General features: G+C 50.1%; 1 protein-coding gene across 6 annotated transcripts in view; it reads left to right on the top strand.

The window, feature by feature from the left end:
- The window catches only part of MSI2 (musashi RNA binding protein 2), a 255,549-nt gene that overhangs the window by 206,846 nt on the left and 26,852 nt on the right, over positions 1-21,851 (top strand). For 5 of the 6 annotated variants that reach the window (XM_067309908.1, XM_067309907.1, XM_067309906.1 and 2 more), the window contains exons 9-10: positions 4,885-4,999; positions 13,025-13,099. In XM_067309908.1, coding sequence (XP_067166009.1) covers positions 4,885-4,999; positions 13,025-13,099 — 190 coding nt within the window. Of the gene's footprint in view, positions 1-4,884; positions 5,000-13,024; positions 13,100-16,520; positions 18,040-21,851 lie in introns of those variants that run through there. The other variant, XM_067309909.1, reaches the window with a different exon arrangement.

The following is a 21,851-nucleotide window of genomic DNA, read 5'->3' as shown; positions in this document are numbered from 1 at the left end:
TGACGCGTCGCTGGTGGTTCCGGAGGAGCGTCTGTGGCCGCTGCTGTGGACTGCAGCGTGGCGAGGCTGGTGGTGGTGGTGGCAGCTCCCCTCTGCAGAGGGCTTGCTGCAGGGGCGAAGGCGTTAGGACCCTGTGAAGGACAGTGCTGGTAGTCAGGTCTTCTCCAGAATTTGTGATGCTGGGTAGAAGCATGAAGCCTTCGAGGTGAGACAGCTCTGGAAACCTCATCTGTCAGCTGAAGGGTACTGCAGACCTGGTGCAATTTGAATGCAATCCTGTGATGTTGATCTTGACTTTCTTTAAGTGCTATGGATTGTGAGACGTGCGAGGATAACCCCCCTAGCCGGGTCCCCCCCGGCCTCCAGAAGCCTGGGGTTGCCCCGTGTGCAGAGCAAGCAAGAGGAGCTGCCCAGCGCCAGGAGCTGTTGTGTGTTTTGGGGACCGCCTGAGCCGATGAATCCAGAGGACATCTGGCAGAGTGCTCTGCTCTCCCCTAGGTGCTGACTTCCCCCAAATCTCCTGTGCTCTGAGCACTCGTAAGCAACCTCTTATCCCGTTCTCCATGCCCCAGCTGCGTCAAAGACCTGATGCCTCTTTTTTATAAGCTTTAACCTTTCTTCTGTTTGCTGGTGTAGTCTTGGCTTTGCAGCATTACTAGGTGACTGCAGATTTCCCCGTTCCAGGAGCAATAGTTTTGGCTTGCGATTGCGTGAGTGACATGGAGTCTCCAAGGTAATCTAATCTCAACTAGCTGTGAATTGCACTTTGCCGGCAAGACAAAGTTGCCTTGTCTTTGGGTGGTAAAATAGGTTTTTGTGCATTGTGAATATGTGAGCACTCTGCTTCTCTCAAAATAGCTCTGGTTTCCCTGGAAAGCTGTTAGCCATGTTTTTTGGAAACGTCCTGGTGCTGAGAGCTGACAGCCTGTTCTGTTGCGCCGGGTATAAGAGGCTTTTCACTCCCCATCTCGACCGTTGGCGTTCTCCTGGGTCTGACTGCTCGTCCTGACCCAAGAATACCCCAGTGTAGTGTTAATTCTCGAAACTAGACTAAACAAAAATAGTGAATTTTAGATTCCCTGCCTTTTTTTTCAGTCTTACACTTAAAACTTTCTTTGTTAGGCAGCTGAAACTGAAGAACATCCATCATATGGGGGGGTGGAAAAAAAATGGAAATTACTAAGATATACAGACATGTTGAAGTGAAAGCGTGTGTAAGAGCCAGATTTACGTACACGGTGCCCGCAGCGGCGGCTCGGGGGGTGCTTTGGGGCACCCCTCTCTGTGAACGCTCTCGCCCGTCCGGCGCGGACGGCGGCCCCAGGACGCGGCGCCGCGTGCTGTCCGTGGCGCCTCCCGCTGCCCGCCGGCTCCGGGCTTTCGCGGGTCTCCCTGGGGCGCCCGGCCGCTTGCACGATGTGCCGGGCACGGAGCTGCTGCAGGATCAGGCCGGCCGGGGTGGGCGGCCGCCCCAAGGGCTCCGGCGTGTTGCTCCCTCGCGCAGAGGAAGCCTCTCTCCTGCATCGTGGACAATATTTTAGCTCTTGACATGGGGTATATTTGTTTACAAAGGCTTAGGAATTATTTTTCTTTCCTGCTGATGTCTTTTTCTTCCCCTTTAAATCCAAGTTAAAACAGCTTTGCAGCTCACTACCATTCTCTTTATATCCCTGTGTGCTGTGAAAATCATAAATTAAGCTGGCCTTTCAGATAGCAGCGGTAGTCTGTTTTGTGGTTGCAGAAGCTAATTACTGGGTTATTGTTTCTAACGGTGCTAATCCAAACTTCATTTTCCTGTTAATTGTCCATCGAGCCAGGCTAGATTGTTTTGATCATTCCAAGTATTTGCAGGGAAAACGGCTCTGAGGTGTAACCAATGACTCCGTGACGTTTGGAGCAGCGGCGGACTTGAAGACTGTGCTTGAGAAATGAAATGATACACTTCTGGTGATCGCTCTAATTTGACTGAAGAAATTAGATTGGCACACTCCTGATAAATATCCCTCTGATTAAAAATAAGCAAAGGAAAGATTCAGAGGATATTGCTTAACGGCTTTGTCTCGCGTGGGAGAGGGGCCTCAGGGAGGCTGCTGTTTCTAGCTCCTTTAGCCCTGTGCTTTTGGGAGCAGTTTAAGGAGACAAAGGGAAGTTGCGCCAGGCTGTTGGGCTTGTGGCATGTTGTCCTCGGGAGCTCAGAGGTTTCGGCGAGGACAGGGACGGCAGGACACAGGACCCAATTAGCCTGAACACCAGCCATCTGCAGTCGGGCTTAAAACTCCCAGCAAATGCTCTGGAAGGTTTTGTCAATGATGGCAGCTCTTTCGCTCAAATTTCACAGTTGCTTCGTACAGCCAACCTCAATTTCTTCAAACGTCTTCCCAAAGCAACGTCTTCCCAAAGCGGAGGCACGGCTCAGCCCGTGCAGGGGCTGGAGGGGGTTTCCGTGCTGTCCCCTACCGCCGTTGCCCCCTGCCCGGCTCGGCCCGCAACCCCTGCAGCTGAGCCAATGCAGCTGAGCACTGCACACAGGTGTCCCAGGGCCGCGTGGGCATCCCGTCCCCATCCGTGATGGAGCTGAGCACTGCACACAGGTGTCCCAGGGCCGCGTGGGCATCCCGTCCCCATCCGTGATGGAGCTGAGCACTGCACACAGGTGTCCCAGGGCCGCGTGGGCATCCTGTCCCCATCCCCAGTGGAGTCGGGCATTGCACACCAGTGTCCCTGCTCAGCCTTCGTGCCTCCACCTTGCCGTGCCCTCCGTTCCCTCAGCACGTGCCTCGGCATGCTCAGGACAAGTTGGTGCTCACTGAAATCATTGGCGGGGAGGTTTCTGTTTCCTTTTCCTTCTCTCTTTATTCTACTGAAAAGTCGGGCCCTGGATCACTCTCCGTGATGCTCTCAGTAACACAACCTGCAGCGTTACGACCTAGCGGGAGCACATGTGCATGTGTGCATGCGTGTGAGCGCAGGGGTGTGTGTGTGTGTGTGTGTGTGTGTGTGTGCGCATGTGCATGCAAAGGGGGAGGGCAGGGTGGAAGGTAGGCAGCCCCCGTGTGTGCTGGGGACCCCGGCCTCCTGCCACAGGCGGAAAACCACGGCCCGGGCAGCGAGGTCGCTCACGGCGCAGCCGAAGAGCCAGCGGGGTCTGCGGATGCGTCCCCCAGGTCTCCTCGCTCTGGGTAGCGTGAACCCTCAGACCCCCGAAGCAAATCCTTCCAGCTCTCCTCTTCCCTCTCAGCCCTTCTCTCGTTTATTCCTGTAATGACCCAAACGCTTGGTGAAACAGTAACAGAAGTTGAACTCTCGAAGAATTTGACTCCAAACTTCATTAGATTCTGGCAGTTTGTTTGCAAGAAGTGCGTGTTTTGACAGTGCTGGCTGTGTCTGAGCATTGTAGCTTTGGGAAGTGTTGCAAGCGAGCTAAGTAAATACGATCTGCCATGAGGTTTGCCACGGAAAGGGGAGGAGTAGGTGGTTTTGTTTAAAATACTCCCATTACAGTCAGTTAACCTTTATGTTACCTAAATGGAAATTGTATAAACCTGAAATTTTCACTGATGAGGTTGCCTAGGAACAGGCGGTTGGTTTTCATAAGACAAAGAATAGGCAGTCACCGATCGGGCTATTAGGAGCGGAGACGTTTAGCCGTTATTATTCTCCCTGCCTGCGTTGGGCCGCTGCAGCTGCCCGTTTGCACGCCGGGAGCAGCCCGTCCTTGCCCGCTGCGCGAGCGGCACGTTGTGCACGAGGGGTTGCCCCGCTCCGGGCAGCCTCCGCTCGCGGATCGCGGGTGGCACGGCCAGGCCACGGCCAGGGGCTGCGTGTGGCCACGCCAGCGTGTGACGCGGGGATCGTGGCCCCCCGGCCTCGACGCGTTTCTGTGCTCGATCTCGCGCGGGCAGAGAGGGGCTGGGGAGGGAAGGGGACGTGCGAGGAGGACGAGGAACAGCGGGGAGCAGGTTAGGAGCACCCGGCTCAAGCCTCCGGGTTCAGCCGAGACCTTCGCCGTCACACCGGTGGTTCTCGGTGCGCGCCGGGCTGCAGCGTGTCGGCACCGTTTGCCTTTTGCCGAGGACGAGGACGGGCTCCCGAGCACGGCTCGTGCCCAGGGGGACGCTGGGGCTGGCCGTAAGCGCAGGCAGGGCACCGGGGAGCGGGGAAGGGCCAGACCTGCCGAGCACGGGAAATTGCTTCATTCTTCCCGTTCCCCGTCTAGAAGGAGCCCGCGATCGCCAGCGTACGGTGTGGTCGGGCCCCTTCGGGCCGGCGTGTGCCGTGCGGGGTGCGGGGGCTGCCCCGTGCTGCCGGTGAGGCTCCGGGGGGGAAAGGGCTCCCCCGGTGCTGCCTGGGGCCTTGCAGAGGGATTAAAATGGCAATAAGCGACTTCAAAAGGCGGCAGGAGTACCTGGAAGCGAAAGAATGCAGATCGTTTATTAGTAGGGTTTGCAGAAATTTTCTGCTGGGTGGAAATATTGATTCTTTATTCCTATTTTAAAAGGAGCTTTGCGTAATGATCACCAAGAGTCATTTTCTGCTATCGACTGTAATAGAGCTGTGCTGAGGACTTTCCTCCATTCATTCCACGCCCGCAAAGTGTCAGTGAGAGTAAACGCAGCCCGGGTTTTCCTTTCAGGAGCACGGCAACTTCTTAAAGCAGCGTTTTTGTCATCTTTGCAGTGTTTTTTGCTATGTGTGTTTAAAGAGACATACATGTTTACTCTTTTGAATCCATTTGCACTATTCTTAAAGTTCACCTTTGAGGGGGAGGTGGTGTGGGGAGGAAAATGCTAAAAATAAAACTCCCCCCTTAACTAGCTCAGTTCTGCATTTGACATTTACATGGAATTCATTTGCATCTCATTTGTACATGTTTCTGCTCAATAGGTAGAATGTAAGAAAGCACAACCTAAAGAAGTGATGTTTCCACCAGGGACGAGAGGAAGGGCACGTGGATTACCCTATACCATGGACGCTTTTATGCTAGGGATGGGAATGTTGGGTAAGTGCGCGATGGCCACGGCTTCGGAGCGAGCCGCTCCCGTGTTGTCTGTCTCCCCGTGTGTGAACGCCTAAGGCACAGTGGTGAGCAAAGCTCTGCGCTTGTGTGGGTGCGAGTCTGAAACTTCAGCAGGGGTGGAAAGGGGAAAATAATCCTGTCTGTGGTAAATGATTAACTCCCCCCCTTCCTGGAATATAAAAATTTGCATTTAAATGGTTGTTTTAAATAGCCCGTTTTACTCTTACTCACAAAAATAGAATGATGAAAGATGCAGTGTGTTCATTCTGACTAAAAATGATCTCTCCCCTTTTTTAGAGGAATTGAGTCACACATTATTCCCCTTCTTTTAAAGGTATCTTTGACAGTTCAGCATAGATAATTGAAAATCTTGCCGGTTCCTAAATGGCATGCAAGATGGAGAAAGCAGGGAGATGCGTAACAGTATAGGTCGCAACAATAATTACGAGTTTCAAGGAGACAATGGTATTTTAGTCCAGAGTATTGTGTCCAGAAAATACTAATTAAATGGGATAAATGATATTTAATGGCAAAATTCTATTTGTGCATGAGGTCTGTTTAGTTATAATTGGTTCTCATTTGTTTCTGCCTAGATAGTTCTTCTTTCTGTATAATCTGACGACTCCTTGATATACTGTCCTCAGATTTGCCAAGCCAAAATGCTGCTAATCCATTGCCAACATGTTTTTATAAACTTCACGTATTTTCAACTTCCTGCTCCCTTTGTGTTGGTGGGCTGCCCCTCGGTTGTCACCTGCCGTGTCTGTAAAGGGTGCGTGGAAGGGAGGGTCTTTGGAGGTGTTCCCAGGCAGAAATGAGCCTTTCCTAGCCCGGAGTCGGTAGGAAGTGGCCTTTGCCAGGTGCTTTGGGTTTTCTGTCCCTGGGAGGGTGGGTTGGCGGTCGAGGAGATGGGTCGGGGACGTCAGAGACCCGTGGGAGAGCGGCTGGGCTGTGCCTGCAGTCCGGAGCCTTTTCTCTCCGTCCTGTCTTCCCACCGGCGTTGTTCCCTGGAATTCACCCGTCAGCAGAAGGGGGTGTTCACACCTCCGGCTCCTCCGGTGTCCTCACCCAGGCCTGCCCAAGGTGAGCTGCTCCGCTCTCCTCCGGCTGACTTTGCATCTCCTCTCCTCTCCTCTCCTCCCGCCCAGGCTCTTCCTGTGTTTAGGAGAGCTTGAAATTGGTCGTCTTAAAGTCCCCAAAGCCAAAGACAGAACAAGACCGATACCGTTTGTGGTGACTTGTTGTTAAAAGCAGAGGGCAAGATATTTAAGCCAACCCAGTGACTTTTGGAGGGCCTGACTCCTGACTTGCGAACCGTTGGGCTGCTGAACGTCGGCGTTAGGAATAGTCACCGTGGAAATACTAGTTGTTGTATGTCCCAGTCAGAAAGGAGTAAGAGCAATGTTGGCACTTGCAGTTGTTAGCAGAAGGAGGGAGAGGCAGAAGGTTCTCGGAAACTGTTCCAGGGCATTTCTGCGTGGAGCCAGCCGGTAGGTGCAGTCACGGGGCATCTTTAGCTCTGCTGGGACCGGCCCACGAAGAGGGTGTTGGTTTTTGCTCTCGAGAGAAAGCCGTATTCTCGGGCAAATCCATCCGTGGAAAGAGTAAAAAATCCTCTGCCCCAGCAAGCCTTTTCATCTAGTGCTTCGTAAGCGAGACACTCTTAAGTTTTTAAAGATGAAATTTTCTAAAGTTTAGGTGCTCCCAGAAGCTGAGCACAAAAACAAGCCTTGAAAGCTGGATCCTTAGTTCTCCCGAGCTCTGCAGAGCAGATCCATAAGCAGCTTGACTGCTGGAGAGGCTGAAAGACCCACGAGGCTTTCTGAAGTCAGCATAAGGTCAGAGTATTTAGTTCCTATGAAAATCAGGCTGTTGCACTGAGATGTCTGACTTCAGGCGACTTGCTTTGACAGGGAAAACTTTCCTGCCATGTTTGCTTTATCTCTGAATTAATAGTACTGCTATTCATGTGGCTGGAGCAATCCATTTCTGGGATGTTGTAATTCAGTTATTTCATCTGATCATCTATTTTTCTGTCCCATCAGCCTCTCCCCCCGCAATCCCCCTGCAGTGTTCGGAGATTACATTTTAGGGTTAAAATATTCAGCTTGTTCTAATAAGTCTGTTGTTCTATCACCTGTATATTCTCAGTGTGCTTGAGCCTATATTTTTTCTATTTTTCTATTTTTATTTATTTTGCTCTTGTGGTGTCTTAAGTTCTGGTTTCTGGGAGCTGGTTTTGTGCAGTCTTGCTAACTACTTGTGCAAGACGGCTGCTTGCAGAACAGAGATCCTGGAGCCCTAGTTTAGGCAAAAAGACCAAGGGCAAAACCCCTTTTCTGCTCAGCGCTGCAAACACTGACTGCACTGTTCTGCTCTCAGCGGAGCAAGGAGTAATAAAGGTGGAGAGCAATTTGCAGAGCCAGGGTCCACGCCATGATCTCAGAGGAGCATTCAACCCGCAGACGTCCTAGGATTGATTCACGCTGGGACTGCCTCTTTGGAAGAAGATTGTTTTAAACTTTAAAACTAAGAAGTGACGGAAGGACCCCTTGGCGAGTGTATCTGCTTCTGCAGGAAGCCAGCGGTGTTGATGTGTGTTGGCAAATGGTTTTCTTGCTGCACGGTGTCCGTCAGGCGTGTGCGGCGCCTGACTTCGTTAGGTCATCCAAACCGGGTCTGTTCCACTGGCTTTCACAGGGCGGCTCTTAACGTGATCTTATTAGATTTCAGACCAGAGTGACTTGCTCAGAATTAATGATTGATTCATGTTGAAGGCCAGATGCTTAATTATCTGCTGTGGCTGTTTTTTTCATCTTCCAAGTTCCTGCTTGCTACAGTGGCACCGTGTTAAATAATTAAGTGCTAAATAACAAAATTACAACACACAAGCCCAAAGCTGTCTGAATGGCCATTATAAATCCCCATTTTCAAAGGTTGCCTGTAAGAGTTCCCTTTGAGGCTGGAAGCTGGGCACATCGGCAGCGTCTCAGCGTGGAACCAGCATCTTTCCTTCGCCAGCCCTGGCAACGGCGCGGCGGTGAGGCCCTGTCCCTGGGAGGGAGAAGGGCGTAATTAACCCATCAAACCATGAGGCGTGCAGAGTAACATATTGCCGGAGGGAGATCCTGAAGTAGCCGAATATTTTGTTAAGATCCCAAGAGGCCTTTGTCAGAATTACTCCATTACTCGTTTAGATATTCAGCTGGACTGAAACAGAGTGAATTGGAGCTGCTCCTGAAAGATTTTTATACCTGTTTCCAGAAGCCCTTTTTCAAGGTCACCTTCTCCAGATGTTGTTCGCAGGCAGAGGAGGAAATCAGAAGCAAGAACGCACAAGACAACCCAAAGGAAAGAGTGGAGAGTGACTCCCTCCAAAGCTATTAAGGAAGTTGGTCTTTTTCATTAATCATAGCCTCCCCGAGGATCCTGCAGCAGCCGGGGTCTAAAGGTACATCGACAGCCGCGTTCTGTGATGATTTGGTTGATTGGAACAAAATTAAAGTGTTCTTCTAAAAAGGATTTTGTGACTCCGAGAGTGCAGGCAGACTGAGCCTTTTGCCAGGACTGCTCCTGGGCTGTCTCAGTCGCTGTCTGCTGATGGAAAGTGCATGTTCTCAGGGGAGATTAGGAACATTAATTAGCCACTCTGCATAAAGAACAAGCTGGAATGATTTCAGTTCCAACCATCTCTTTCTCCCTAGCAACCCACTTCACAGGAAGCAGTGGTGAGACTCCTCGGCATCCTCTCCGGCACCAGGAATGCCTGTGAATGGGAACCGTGTCTCTCCCAGCAGGGAACGCAGACATTTCCAGCTGAATAAGAACTGTTGTTCAGTTGCCCGAAGACTTGCAATGCACCCAGAGGCTTCACCCCCTTAGCGAATCCTGAAAACCTGAAAAACGAGAGAAAAGGAAAAAAATAACCAAGGGGCAGCATACAGTAGCAGGTCTTCTAGAGCTGAGGCCCTGCAGCACTCATTTCGTTCAGTGATGGGCATCTTAGACATGCGAGTGTTTAATAATAAAGCTGGGCCCTTTTTATCTTGCAAAGCCCTCCAGGGGTAGGAGAGCTCAGCCCATAAAGCTTACACCCCAAGACTGCTGAAGTAATGTCTGATATGAACGCTGAATTTCTGAAGTCTCTAACAGGCTGCTTATATCACTGCACAAGCCAGACCGGGGCTCTGCATTACTGCGCACGTTCAGTCTAGGTAGGCTGAACTCATGCATAAAAGAAGCTAGTGCCCTTCAAAGAAAGTCATTCCCTTTTTTCCATCAGACTCTGTTTAATAGAGTGGTAGCTGCCTCTGAGGCAGAATTAGGGAAGGGGAACCTTTATGAGACACACACTTCCCGGGAGTCCCGCAGAACGCACGGGAACCCGCCTGGCTGCGATAGCAGCACCCTGCGGAGCGTTCACCCTGATGAAGGCAGCTGCAGTCGTTTGGAGCTTAACTTTTTAATTCCCTTGATGTAGGAGATAGATCCATTTTTTTTTGACCCAGGGAGAAACTTTTACAGCAGATGTTTTTCTTCTCCGTGGCTGCTCCCTCATATGTGATCCCCCCCGTGCGCCTGTGGGAGATGCTCTTTGCTTTGCGCTCCCTGGTGCCACGGGTTCTTATGTCAACATCACAGCAAGCTTCCCTTGAAATACCCTGAACATATTTTTCTGTAGCATGGGGCTGTGCTTTGGAAAAAGGTCAGAGCGTCTTTCATTGCAAAGAACCTGGAGCTCCTTGCTCCGAGGTGCATCGGGAGACCATAATTTGCTTGTATTGATTGGAACATTTCCATTAAATTTTAGGGCAGAGATCTGCAGGCCCGGCGTGCTCAGTGTGTTCACATATTAACCGTGAGGTTTGCGTATCTCAGACCACCATCCTGCAGGCAGAAACTTAGAAGACATTCCCATGGCCTGATTCTGTGACTGTGGCCTCCTCCTCCTCCTCCTCGTGGAGCGGAGAAGCCGTTCCTCTCCGTGGAGGCGCTCGGCAAGGTTTCTGCCGCGCCGCGTGCCCGGCCGGCGACTCAACCGGTCAGCGAGGCAGCGTGCGTCGGTCCTGCTCCTCTCGCTTCGGCAGGGAGCTGAGCAAAAGCGGTTCGCGAGAGCATTTGTGCCCGTGGGTTTACGTTGGCGCTTCCGTGGACAGGGGGTCTCACGCCGAGGGAGGTAATCCCGTCAAAACTTTGATTTTTAGTTTAGCAGCAAGAGATAATTAGAGAGATCGATCATTCGCGAGGAGCGCTGAAGCAAATAAATTGTTCAGCGCCCAGCGCGGGATGAGAATGGCACCTAATGGAAGCGGTGGGTAGGTCGGCGTGGCCGTAATTTGGCTTGATGAAGCATCCGCATGGGCACGGTGTTAATGTGCTATTGATATTCAGGTGGCCAATTTCCCCTGCGCGCATCGGGCTTGGACTCGTTAGAGCAGAGCTGGGCACTGCAGCAGCAAATGAAGAGGAAAATTGAAGTAATGTTGTATTATAAATTTATGATTTCATCTGTCCGGGCCAGGGAGCGTGGCGCGCCGGGCAGCGGGCTCGGCTGTCCGTGCCTCGGCGCCGGCGGAGCGCGGCGAGGAGGGCGGCTCTGCCTGGCGCTGCCCAGCGGTTTTTCGCCGCGAGGTTCACGGCCGTGTTAATGGTGCTACTCGCTTAGCAAACAGTCCATTTATCAATATCATTGTTTTAGGGGGAAAAAAGGGGAAAAGGTTTGTAAAGCTTAGCTCTGAAAGACCCGGTTTGACGGCGGAGGTGGTTAATTTCCAAGGGAATCCAGCTGTCGAGCCGTGCCGCGAAGGCGCGAGGCTCGCCCGCGTGTGCGCAGAGCGGTCCCGACCCCTCTTCCCTGGCGCTCTGCTGAAGCCCGTAATCAAAATCCATCCGAGCATTTTTATCTTCCAGTTTTAGATTATGATTAATAGCAAGTTTTATGTGTATATAAAGCTAATCAGAAATGGAGGGACTTGCTGTGGCACAAAAGTGATTGTACCCAGCGTATTAGTGTTTTAAAGGCTAAATAAAAGCAGAGATATAAGACCTCAGGAAGAACCTCTCAGCTGTTAAAAATGTGCTCGAGTTCCAGTCCAGTTGCCATTATAGTCGCTGCAGAGATTTCTATTGACTTCAGAAGGAGCGAGAACAAACTTTTTATGACGGTTTTGCGGTCCGGAGAGTTGTTTTGCGCGAGAGCCGAGACGTCGGGGCAGCCCGCTCAGCGCCGATGAGCACAGGCACCGTTACGTGGTGGCTGGGTTGCGTTGGGACTGGGACGGGCGGTTCCTGTTTTTAAGAAAAGTGAGCGCGCAGACTGAGGGGCCTCAGGGAGGCCGCAATTTTCGGGAATCTCCATGAAGAAGGGCGTGCGGTCCCAGAAACCCAGCCCAGCGGGGCCTCGGGAGGTGGCGGCTCTGCGTAAGGTCTGAGCAGTGAAAGATGGAGAATGTGTGAGGCCCCCTCAGCGCTTGGCCTCCAGCAAGTGAGCAAACCGTAATTCTTCCGCAAGAGTAAAATCTCTCTTCTTTGGCCTAGTCTTCACTGTTAAACATCAATTTGAGCAAGGCATTGGGCGAGAGACGCGCACAAAGAGATAATGAAGTCCTCTCTGTCTAAACGGCAGAAAATTATTTCTCTGCCTCTGCACATTTAATGGTTTTCAGAGACGTTTTGATGTTGCCTAGATAGAACTGGTGCGTAATTTAATGCAAAATAACTCGGAACAGTCAGCTGGAAGTGAACCTGTTTTTTAATCTCTGAGTCTCTGATGGCCCATGCTCTGTGTCCCCTGGATGTACCACTGCGTGTTGAAGATCGTAGACCCTTTCCAGAGTCCCATGGCTGGCCGGCCGCTGGCCCCAGGAGGCCTCCGGGTGGTTGCTCATGCCAAGGAGCTCCCACCCACCCGTCGTGGCTCCCAAAGAGGCAGCAGTAGCTCTTTTTTCTTGGGCACCAATAGGTCTGTGCATGGCAAGGCATGTACTACGTAAGGCAGTACAACTCTTGGCCAAGCACCTGCTGGTTAGGCAAGCGAGTGGTGGTATCTATGTTCACGAGATGTTCGCTCGTGGTCCTCTTGCAGCCCTCTGGCGCCTACGTGGGTTGCACGCTGGGCTGGGCTAGCAGCAGGTGGGAGCGGGCTGGAGCTGACCTGCACTCATGGCCATAGCCCGGCCTCGTTCGAGCGTCCACCCTCGTCAGAACGACCTTGCCCTCTTAGCACCGTCATTTTTTACTTCCATGCACTGCGTTAAAGTGGGCACGGTTGCTACCTGATGCAACTACTTAGGCACTTTTATGAACAGAATGGTCTTGAATGGTATTTTTCTCATAATAAAACTTCAAAAGCTGCCTGAGGTTGGATGTGTTTCTGTGTGTATCCTAGAAATTGCTTTAGGAAACGGTTCTTATGTCTGAGTTTTACCTTCCTGAAAAATTAAAAGCTCTTTGACTCTGGCTCATTGCTGTTGCTGCCTCAAACTCTTTGATGTGTTAACTGTTGTCCTTCACACTCCTGGGATAAAGAATTACTACTACCTTAATCTCCAACTGTCAATAGCTCTGAAGCAAAGTACATTCATTGTAAGCTCTCCAAATGTCAGAGCAAACCTGTGTTATGTGTTTAGCCTTAGCATTTGGCATTTACTCTTCCGGCTAAAAAGTATGCACAGTCCTTGGGCTCCAGACACCAAAGTGCATGTTAATTATGAGAGTGGCAGGTCTCATGCACAACGGCGGGCAGGCAAGTGGTCGGGAAAGCAGGGTGTCTCTAGAGGTTTCTCTTCAAGCTGATAATGAAATGTTGCTGTGGTTTTGCAGGAGGAGAGTAAATCTTGTTTTTCAATACCTTCTGTAAAATCGAGTTTCACCCATCCTCCATGTAATTTTGCATTATATTTTAGAAACAAACAAAAACCCCTGACTAATCTTTGAATTTCTCTCTCTCTCTTTCTCTCTTTTATTTTATTTTACTATTTTATTTTATTTTTCGTTTCTGTGATCAAGGTTACCCGAATTTTGTTGCAACGTATGGCCGAGGATATCCTGGATTTGCCCCAAGTTACAGCTATCAATTCCCAGGTACGTACATTTCATTTGCAGATTTACTTTTTTTCCCCCCTTCTTTCCTTCTTTATTTTTTCCTTTTTTTAAAAAAACATAGCTGCAAGTTGAGACAGGAAAGTCTGCAGGGAGCATCTCACACAACAACTATTTTTTTGACTATTTAAAAAGAATATATATATAAACATATTTTTAATATATTTTTATTAATGTGTAAATTGGTACTGGTTATTTGAAAACAAAGTTCTTAAATTAAAACATAAAGCAACAGAAATAACTTAGAGCTATTACCCTCCCTTTGATGGGTTTTTTTTCTTTTATATATATTCTAGATAAGTACACATGCACACAAACACACACACACATGCACACAGAGACTCGCATACATGTTCACATATTATTCTCTGGTAAGTTTATATTCATTAGAAGTGCAGTTTTGGAGTAAAAAGTCCAACATTCATGTATTCTATACGGATATCCTTGGTGTCCTTTATAGCGAGTAGCTTCTACCAGCGTGTCGATCATTCGGTTTTGTTTAGTTTTCCCCTCCCTTTTCTTGGCGTGGTTGTCAGGCTTCTGCTGCACTTAGTCATTTCCAGTCCCTGGAAGTTTTTCTGCTGCCTGCCGTGATTCCCCGGGCGCGGGGGGCGGCTGCCTTTCTGCGCAGCGCAGCGTGGATCGTGCAGAGCCTTTTCCAGCTTCGTCCCGGGCGCTTTCCAGAGGCAGTCCCTGGCGCGAGGTCTCGCTGCACTTTGCTTTACGGTGAGGCTGCTTCGAACTCAAATTGCACAGGAGAGAGTTGCTTTTTATTTCACCTTAGGATTTCTCCAGGAGATCTAACAAGCAGAGTTATGACTGCTGTGCTTATTGCTTACTATTAGCGAAAGCCCACCTGGATACCGTGGCGAGGAAATTTCTCTGTGTTATACATTAAATTCATTAGCGTGCTTGTCACTTGGGTCACACGCCACCAGTTCCTCCGTCCTGTGCTGCGTTCTTTAATTGCCTAGAAAGGGAACGGTGGAAGCACAGCTTTGCTCAGGTTAATTAAGAAACCGAGCTAAAGCATCTCCTTAGTGAGCAGGCTGCAGGTACAGAAGCAGGGCAGCAGCTTAGCAGGGAAGGAGGAACAAGCATCCTTATGGGGCAGGTCCTTTAGGAGGGATTAGAGAGCGCGGAGCAGTGCTTGACTGTCGCCTCAGCACGCTGGGGCGGAGATGCATCCTCGTATCAAACCCTAGATTATTAGGAGGAAGCCCAGAAGAGTGCATATTATTAACATCCGTGAGATGGAATAACGTCCCGGTGCTGCAGCTTCTTCAGAACTGGTTTCTGCAGGACTGATGCCATGGAGGGAAGCAGTGGCGTTAGGTTTTTCTTTTTAATAGCTAGACTTTAGAGATGCTAAGGCTCTTATTTTAAACTCATCTGCCTCTTGCCCACCTGTGCCACCACACTCTCAAACTGAGCCGAGTCCTTTTAAGAACATAAAAATAAGTAAAGCAAGCGCTGTCTCGCCCGGGATGCTGGGGCTGCAGGTGGAGCTGCTTTGGCTGCCCCGGCCGCATGCTTGACAGGCAGCGCCCGGCGCTCGGCGCCGTCTTCCTCCTGCCCCTGGCTGCAGGTGCCCCTTGGAGGCCAAAATCTGGACTCTCTGGTGCCTTGTACAAACGTCCTCTTGCTGCCGCGAGGAGCTCTAGCTTTCTTGGCTAGCAAACCGTCATTACAGATCTTGTCACCCCTCTCCACAGAATTGGCTTGAAACCTTAGCTGTTGAGTGTATGGCTAGTTTTTCTAAGTACTCTTCCAAACAGGCAAGTCCCTCACATGCAGGCATGCCCTCTTGTGCGTCCTAGCACTCGTTAAAGCTCGACCGAAAGGAGGCGGCTTTCGAGGGTGTTTGCGTGTCTTCTCCTTGCTTTCCTCCCAGGTCCTCACGATTCCTTCCACCGGTTGATCTGTGTGAAGACAGCTAAATGAGAGACAGCTCTGATAAGCTGCATGATGAAAATTGGCAGAGCTTAGATGACTTTAATTATAAACATGTCTAAAAAGAAAATGTCTACCCGTTAAATGCAGAGATGCCGTTTGACTCTAGCCTTCATCGTATGTATTTTTATTAAGGGCCTGATTTTTTCAAAACAGGCCTCCCAGTTATTTGCTAGTTATTTTCAGTCTCTTGCAGAGATTGAAAACACCGAAGAAAATCAAAGTGAATTGTCACCTCTCAAAAGCAGGTGCACTTAATTGCAGGCAGAGATTGCGCCTGCCGCACTGACGGCCAGCTCGAAAACTGGGCTCTGAAGGAGAGCTGACAAAAGTCCTCCCTTGTGCTGCCTCGATTCGCCTGTCCTAAAGCTCTGTCCATGTTGTTTATTCCGCCCCCACTTAAATAATGTATTCCTTAACCACACTTAGATCTTTAATAGGGCTTTTAGAACGTTTTTCCCTGGCGGGCACGTCCTGCCGCAGCAGCACGGCTCGGCGCTGCGGGATGGGGTGTCCCCCCGGGCATTTGGATGGAGGCAGGCGGGTTCGGGGTAGCACGTGCTGCAGCAGGGCGGCAAAGTCCCCGGTGCCGGCGAGGGTTTCCGGAGCTCGAGCAGCGCGGGAGCAGGCGGATCAGGAGACGGGTGGTTCCTGCCGGGTAGGCGGCGGCGGGAGGCAGCGCCGCTCCGCAGACGCGTGTCCGAGCCGCTGGCGCGTCCCTCCGCATTTCGCTTTGGCGCCCGCACCCGGCTTGGAAGTCACCGGGGACGCGGCGCTGCGGACCGGCCGCAGGGACAGGCGTTTGGTGCTGAACAGCCCAAATGGGGAGCCGGTGCTCAGCGGAGCCGAGCCCTGCCGTGCCCCACGTGCTCCGGCGCTGCAGGCGCGTCCTCTGCGCGCGGGGCACGGGCGGGCGCACGGCGGGACCCCCGCGAGCCCGGGGAGGGACGCCGGGAGCCGCTGCCTTTGATCGGCGGTCGCGCTCCCACGCTCGGCGTCGCGATTCGAGGCCGGGGTAGCCGGCAGTGTCCGGAGGAGCGTCCCAGGCGCAGGCAGTGGCGGTGGCGCGGTGACGGGGCCCCGGTCCCGCCGCACAGAACGCCGGTCTGAACCGAGCGGTGACATCGCTATTTACTGCCGCCGAAGCGGAGCGGTGCCGGCGACGTCACGATCCAGCTGTTTGCAGCTGCAGTGCCGCGAGCGGGCGCGAGGGCTGCCGGCACCGCGGCCCCGAGCCTTGCCCAAAGGCGGCAGACGCGCCGGTCGCCTCGGCGCCTCTCCGAGCGTCTCCCATCTAGCTATTTTTTTCCTGTAGGCCTTAATAACTCAGTACATAGCCTTTTTTTTTTTATTAATTACAATCACTCCCTTTCTGTGTCATTTTTTTTAATTTCTGGGACTTATCTTTTCAGTTTAATCTATTAATTTCTGTTCTTATTTCACTTTGCAGACTATTTGCCGATTTCACAAGACATAATTTTTATCAACTAGTCTTAAAGATGCATAACAAATTAATCGGGGTTTACTACAGTGCTAATGAGAGACAGAGACAGAAAAAGCCTGGGTGGTCCATGCTTAATATCAATGTCCACTGAAAAAATGCTGCTCTTACTGGCTGGTTTGATTGACTGGACTTTTTATTTTATTTTTATTTTTTTAAAGGCTCCATATCCTCACTGCTTTGAGTTTGCTTTTTATTTTTTCCTTTTTAATTTTTTTCCTCTGCTTTGTTATGAGTTTTAATGCCCACTTGGAATGTAACTCACACGGATTGGGGTTAGGGGCATTCTGAAGGCATGACTTCTCACAAACTTTTTAGAAATAATTTTATTAAGGAAGCAAAAATGATGATTGGGTCCTATAAGCAGCCCCAAAGCGATATGTTGGCGCTTTTTTAATGTATGAATGTTCAGTAGTAGTAAAAATCGTAATTACAGTGGAGAGACACTAGTGTCCTGTTGCTAAGATTATTGGGCAAAGCAGGGTTTGGAGTTCAATTGCTCAAAACCGGTGCGCCCCGCGGCCGGCGCCCGCGCGTCTCCGGGGCCCTTCGGGGCCGAGCCGCTCCGCCTGCCTTGTCCCGGTGGCTCCGTGCGGAGCGGCCGAAGCCCTGGAGCTCTGCCCCGAAGCGGGGAGCGGGGGGATGCCGCGGGAGAGCGAGCCTCCGAGGAGGGGAGACACCAAAGAAGGTGCTTCAGCGAGCCGTAAGCGATTGCGCTCTCCCGCAGGAATCCCCTCCGGAGCTCGCGGCCGCTTCCCTCGCGGGGCGGGCGATGCTTTCAGACGCTCGGCTGGTGCAGTCGCTTTTGCTTCCGTACTTTGCTTGCAAATCATGGGCAAATTATTTAAATTTTGGCAAGAGGGACAAGCTTTTACCTGCCAGCTTAAGCCGTATCGCGCCTCTCGATCTGCACCCGAATGCCAGAGCTCCCACCTGTCCCATACGCCTCTGTCCATTGGCTTTGTTTTTAACAAGACCGGGTTCTGGACCGTGGGTAGAAAGCACACACTGTATTTAAATTGTGGGTTTTTTTAAGTGCTTCTACCCATTTTATAAGTTTGTGAGAAGTAAATTGCATGCTTACAGTAGAACTGTAATGCATTTTAATGTTTGTTAATCCACTTGTTTAAAATGTCAGTGTCAAAGGCTCTACAATACACGGCTATGCTGTTCATTTCATTAAAGATGCTTGATGTAATAATTGGTTAGTTTTCTTTTTACTTTTCTGCAGGCGATAGCTTTTTTTTAATCTGTATGGCTTCTTATTATTTTGTTTGGGTTTTTTTGCTATGAATTGCTTTGCTTTTGTGAACTTGTCTTAGTGTGCATGATTTGCAAACATTTCAGCTATTGTGAATTTTCTCATTTTTTGTAAATAGTCCATCTGTGCTTTTCTTTTTTTCTTTTTTATGACTTTTTTCCTGTAAGTAACTGAGGTAGAAAATAATAATAAATTGTTTACAACGGATATGCTGTGTTGCTGCTCTCTTAGCTTGCAGTTCTAATATTTTGGTTTGGACGCACCAAATAACCAGTACCAATGACAGTTTAATAAAAGAATAAAACAACCATCGCTCTAAGTGTGTGACCCAGTGTTTGAAGAATCTGCAGATGGAAGGTTGCCTGTGAGGTGTGTTTACAGCAGAAACTAAAAAAGAAGACAACGCAGTTGTAATTGGGGGAGCGGAATAACTCCGTGCTAAATGGCAGTGTTGTGACAGTCTGATCTTCCGCCACTGGGGTCAGTGCGATCCGTGCCGGTGCCCGAAGTGGGCTTCAGCATCGAACCCATAGATGCGTTAGAAACCCTTGGTGCAAACTCTCCGGCACCAATGTGCAGGAATCCGCTTCTGCTCTTTTGCAACGGAGAGGGAAATCCAGTAACCCTGTTGCTTTAGAGAAAACCCCTTAGCGGGCTGGCAGCCGTGGTGCCGCCGCGGGACCGGTGCCACTGGCTGTGCCTGGAGCGCGTGGAAGTCGCCGTCGCTTTGCTTGTCTGCGGTGTGCTTGCTCCCATCGTCACCTGGATGGCTGGGGGTTGTCAAGTTGCTCAGAAGCCTCCAGCTCAGGAATTTAAATTTTTTTCAATTAAGGGTTTGTTTGCTTGTATGTTTGTTAAAGCTGATTAAAGCCCTTCTATATGGGGAGAGGTGGGAAAAACAAATATTTTCACGAACTTTCCAGAGCTCAGGGATATACACTTGCTTATTAATAATGCTACTGCGTAGTCACACTGAGAAGCCCAGTCTTGGGTCATGCAGTGCTTGGTGCTGTGAAAATGCAAAGCAAGATTAGTTCAAAGTCCAAACTAATGTTTTTCATTAATATGAGAGCACTTAAACCAACTTTTTTTTTAATCTGTAAGGCTTAATTTAGTTTCTTTCCTGATACCAGTCACAAACCGCTCGCTTGTAGGCCATTCGTTCTGGGCAATAAGGGATTCTTACGTAAAAGTTACTATTTGTGATGCTTGCCTAGTAAGTTCAGTAGTTATTTTCTGACTCGAGGAAAGGAGCGGATACCAAAGACAAGGGTGGCTCTATGAATATTGCCATGCTTAAGGCTTCTCTTCCCTAGTGTCTGAGCGATGGAGGGCAGGTAAGGAAGGAGCTTCATCGATCTCTCATTCAGGACTCCCGGCAAATAGCACAGAACTGCAGGGCTTGCTCGGTTCCTGCAGGTCTCTCACTCTTGGCTTCCCCCTCCTTTATCTAGTGAATACCTTTGGAAGGGAAACGCGGTGGGGTTGGGAGGAAAGGAGTATGCTCGTAACTCCGGCGTGCTGCAGAGCTGACCGTTTGGTGTGTGGTGAGACGTGGTGCTGCCAGGCGTGGGCAGGCGCAGGAGACGCAGCTGGAAGGGGCTGAGCGCAGCGGAGAAGGTCTGGGAGTACCTTCAGCTCGCTGGAAAGAGCACAGACCAACTTCCCACCCTTCCCGACTTAGCTGTAGTTCTGCCAGTTTGTGTCGGCCGAGGTCTGGCTCCAAACGGGACGTGCGTGGTGCTTCAAGGACCCCGAGCAGCTTCTTAGGTACCATAGCGCCCAGCTGAGCCGCTCTGGTGACGGAAAGAGGCTTTAAAACGGAGGTGCTACCTACGCATGGCGGCTTCTCTGCCGGGGGGGAGTAATGAAATTAGTGTAAATAACAGTCAAGTCCCTAAAAGATTAGGCTTATGTAGCACTTGGTAATGGGAACAAAGTTTGTCTGGTCATGGTACCTTATTGATCAAACCTAACATTAAAAAGGAAGGAGAATTTGCTGGCAGGTGCAAAACCAGGAGGAAATACAAAATATATTTAAAATTGTCTATTCAGTTAGTTAAGTCACAGTAAGAGATGCTGAACGAAGTTGGAACTGTTTCTCGCTCCTTCGTCTAACCCTTTCTTAACTGCTTAAAATCTGTTCTAATCACCCCTGCGCTGCATGCCTTTATTCACCTAAAACACATTAGCTGCATCTGCATGGCATAAAATGGTTTACAATGTGCATATTAAATCTGCTAGAACGACCTTAATTATCACTCTTCAAACCTCTCAGTTTCAGTCTCCATCAGTGAAAACAAACAATAAAGCCTGGACCTGTTTTAAGATTAAGAGTTTGGGTTTCTTTTGCTGGCAGAAGGCAGGCAGAAGAGGGGCCGTTTGCGTTGCGGTTGCATCGCTGCAGCGAGGGGCAGTTGAAACTGTCGTCAACAAACTGAGGAATTAATATTGCAAAGCCCATAAGTTTCCAGCCAGAAGGTACTCTGTCGAGTTCTGCTTAGATGATAGAGCTTTTGTTTTGATGCAGGAGAAATCATATCTAGAGCTGTTCCCAGAGCCCAGGCAGAGCTCCTGCAGCTTTGCCTTTTAGGCGAGCTGCATTTTTTTATGTTGCAGGAAAGAATTGCATAAATCTCCTCTTTCGTCTCCCATTTTTCCCCTGCCCCTTAAAATAATATCCTGGGTGTTAAGTTTTGGGTGGAATTTTCAACAGATGAGCTGCTGATCTGGATGAGTGGTGCAGCTTCCACCACATTCCACGGCAGAAGAGACGGCCGGCAAAAATGCCGCCCCCCCATCCTCTTGCTGCATCAAAGCGATGATAGCCTCTACGTGCGTGCGGTTTCCGTGAAGGTTTCCCCGAGCAGCACGTCTGGCTGAGCACCACGACCTCCTCACAGGTCCTTCATTGCCTTCTTCTGTGCTGATGCCCTGAATAACTGCATGAGCAGTAAGAACATCTTGAACGTTGAACTTCTCAAATGCTGGTTGTCCTCCTGTTCCTAGCTGCTCGCTGATCCGCGGCATGGAGCTTGAGACGAGCTTTAAATATTCTGGGTCATTGCCCGGAAAACGAGTGATCCTAAAGGGACAGGGAGGATGAAAGAGAAAAAAAAAAAAACCCACGCCTGCCAGTCTCTCATGATCTCTCATGAGCTCTTTGGGTTTCGGAGCGGCGCGGCAGCGGAAGAGCTCCTGGCTGATCCTTGCTGGGAACAGGCCACAGCTGCAGCGACTGCGAAGCGTAATGAGAATAATTACTCGCAAGAGTAAAGAGGCAAAACGCAAACACACCAATATGGACGAAAACATGGGTTACCCTATACAAAGAATAATGTGAGCTGGTAATGCCAGTTCTGCTGTAAGAATCCTACATGGTCTGAATTAGCCAAACTGTGATGGCCAGCCTGCAAATGCCTCTGTCAACATGATTTTTAACTGTAAAGCTGTTAAAAATTGGGGAGGGGAGGGTGCGAAAAGAAACAAAAAGCTTCTGGAGATCAGTCTCCTTAATGCACAAATAATTGCGATGTGAAAGTTTTTCAATCACATTTATAGTAGGACTTCAAGCTGCACAAGCAAGTGTTAAGTAGCTTCCTAGGCTCCTTTGCCCAGAAGCATCCGTCCCTCCGGTGCTGCCCTGAGGGGTTTTAGGGTCAGCGTCACCGTCCTCTCCTCCGACCCGTCCTGTAGCGGGGATGGTTCCCACCGCGAGGGGTGCGGACTCGCCGTCCCTGCCGGCGGGCTCTGTCGAGGTCCCCAAGTTGCGGTGAAGCGTGGTTTTTAGAAAGGCATTCGCTCCGAGCTCGGAAACGTCTAGGTTGGGGAGAGTTTGCTGTCCTTTGATAACCTTGTCCTGTGATTAATTATCTTCTCTTTCCCAGAGCGGGCTTTTGTCTGTGTTGATTTTTCCTAGCTGCAGCTTCCAGATACGAGTTCTTTTTATGCCTTTGTTCACAGTTTAGGAGCTGTCTTTTAATAATACTTACCCGGCTAGTTTAGATCATTCATAAAAA

Source organism: Apteryx mantelli, chromosome 22 (genome assembly GCF_036417845.1).
Source record: "Apteryx mantelli isolate bAptMan1 chromosome 22, bAptMan1.hap1, whole genome shotgun sequence".
Lineage (NCBI taxonomy): Eukaryota > Metazoa > Chordata > Aves > Apterygiformes > Apterygidae > Apteryx > Apteryx mantelli.
Note: the sequence above shows the minus strand (reverse complement) of the source record. Positions and strands in the feature narration are given on the sequence as shown.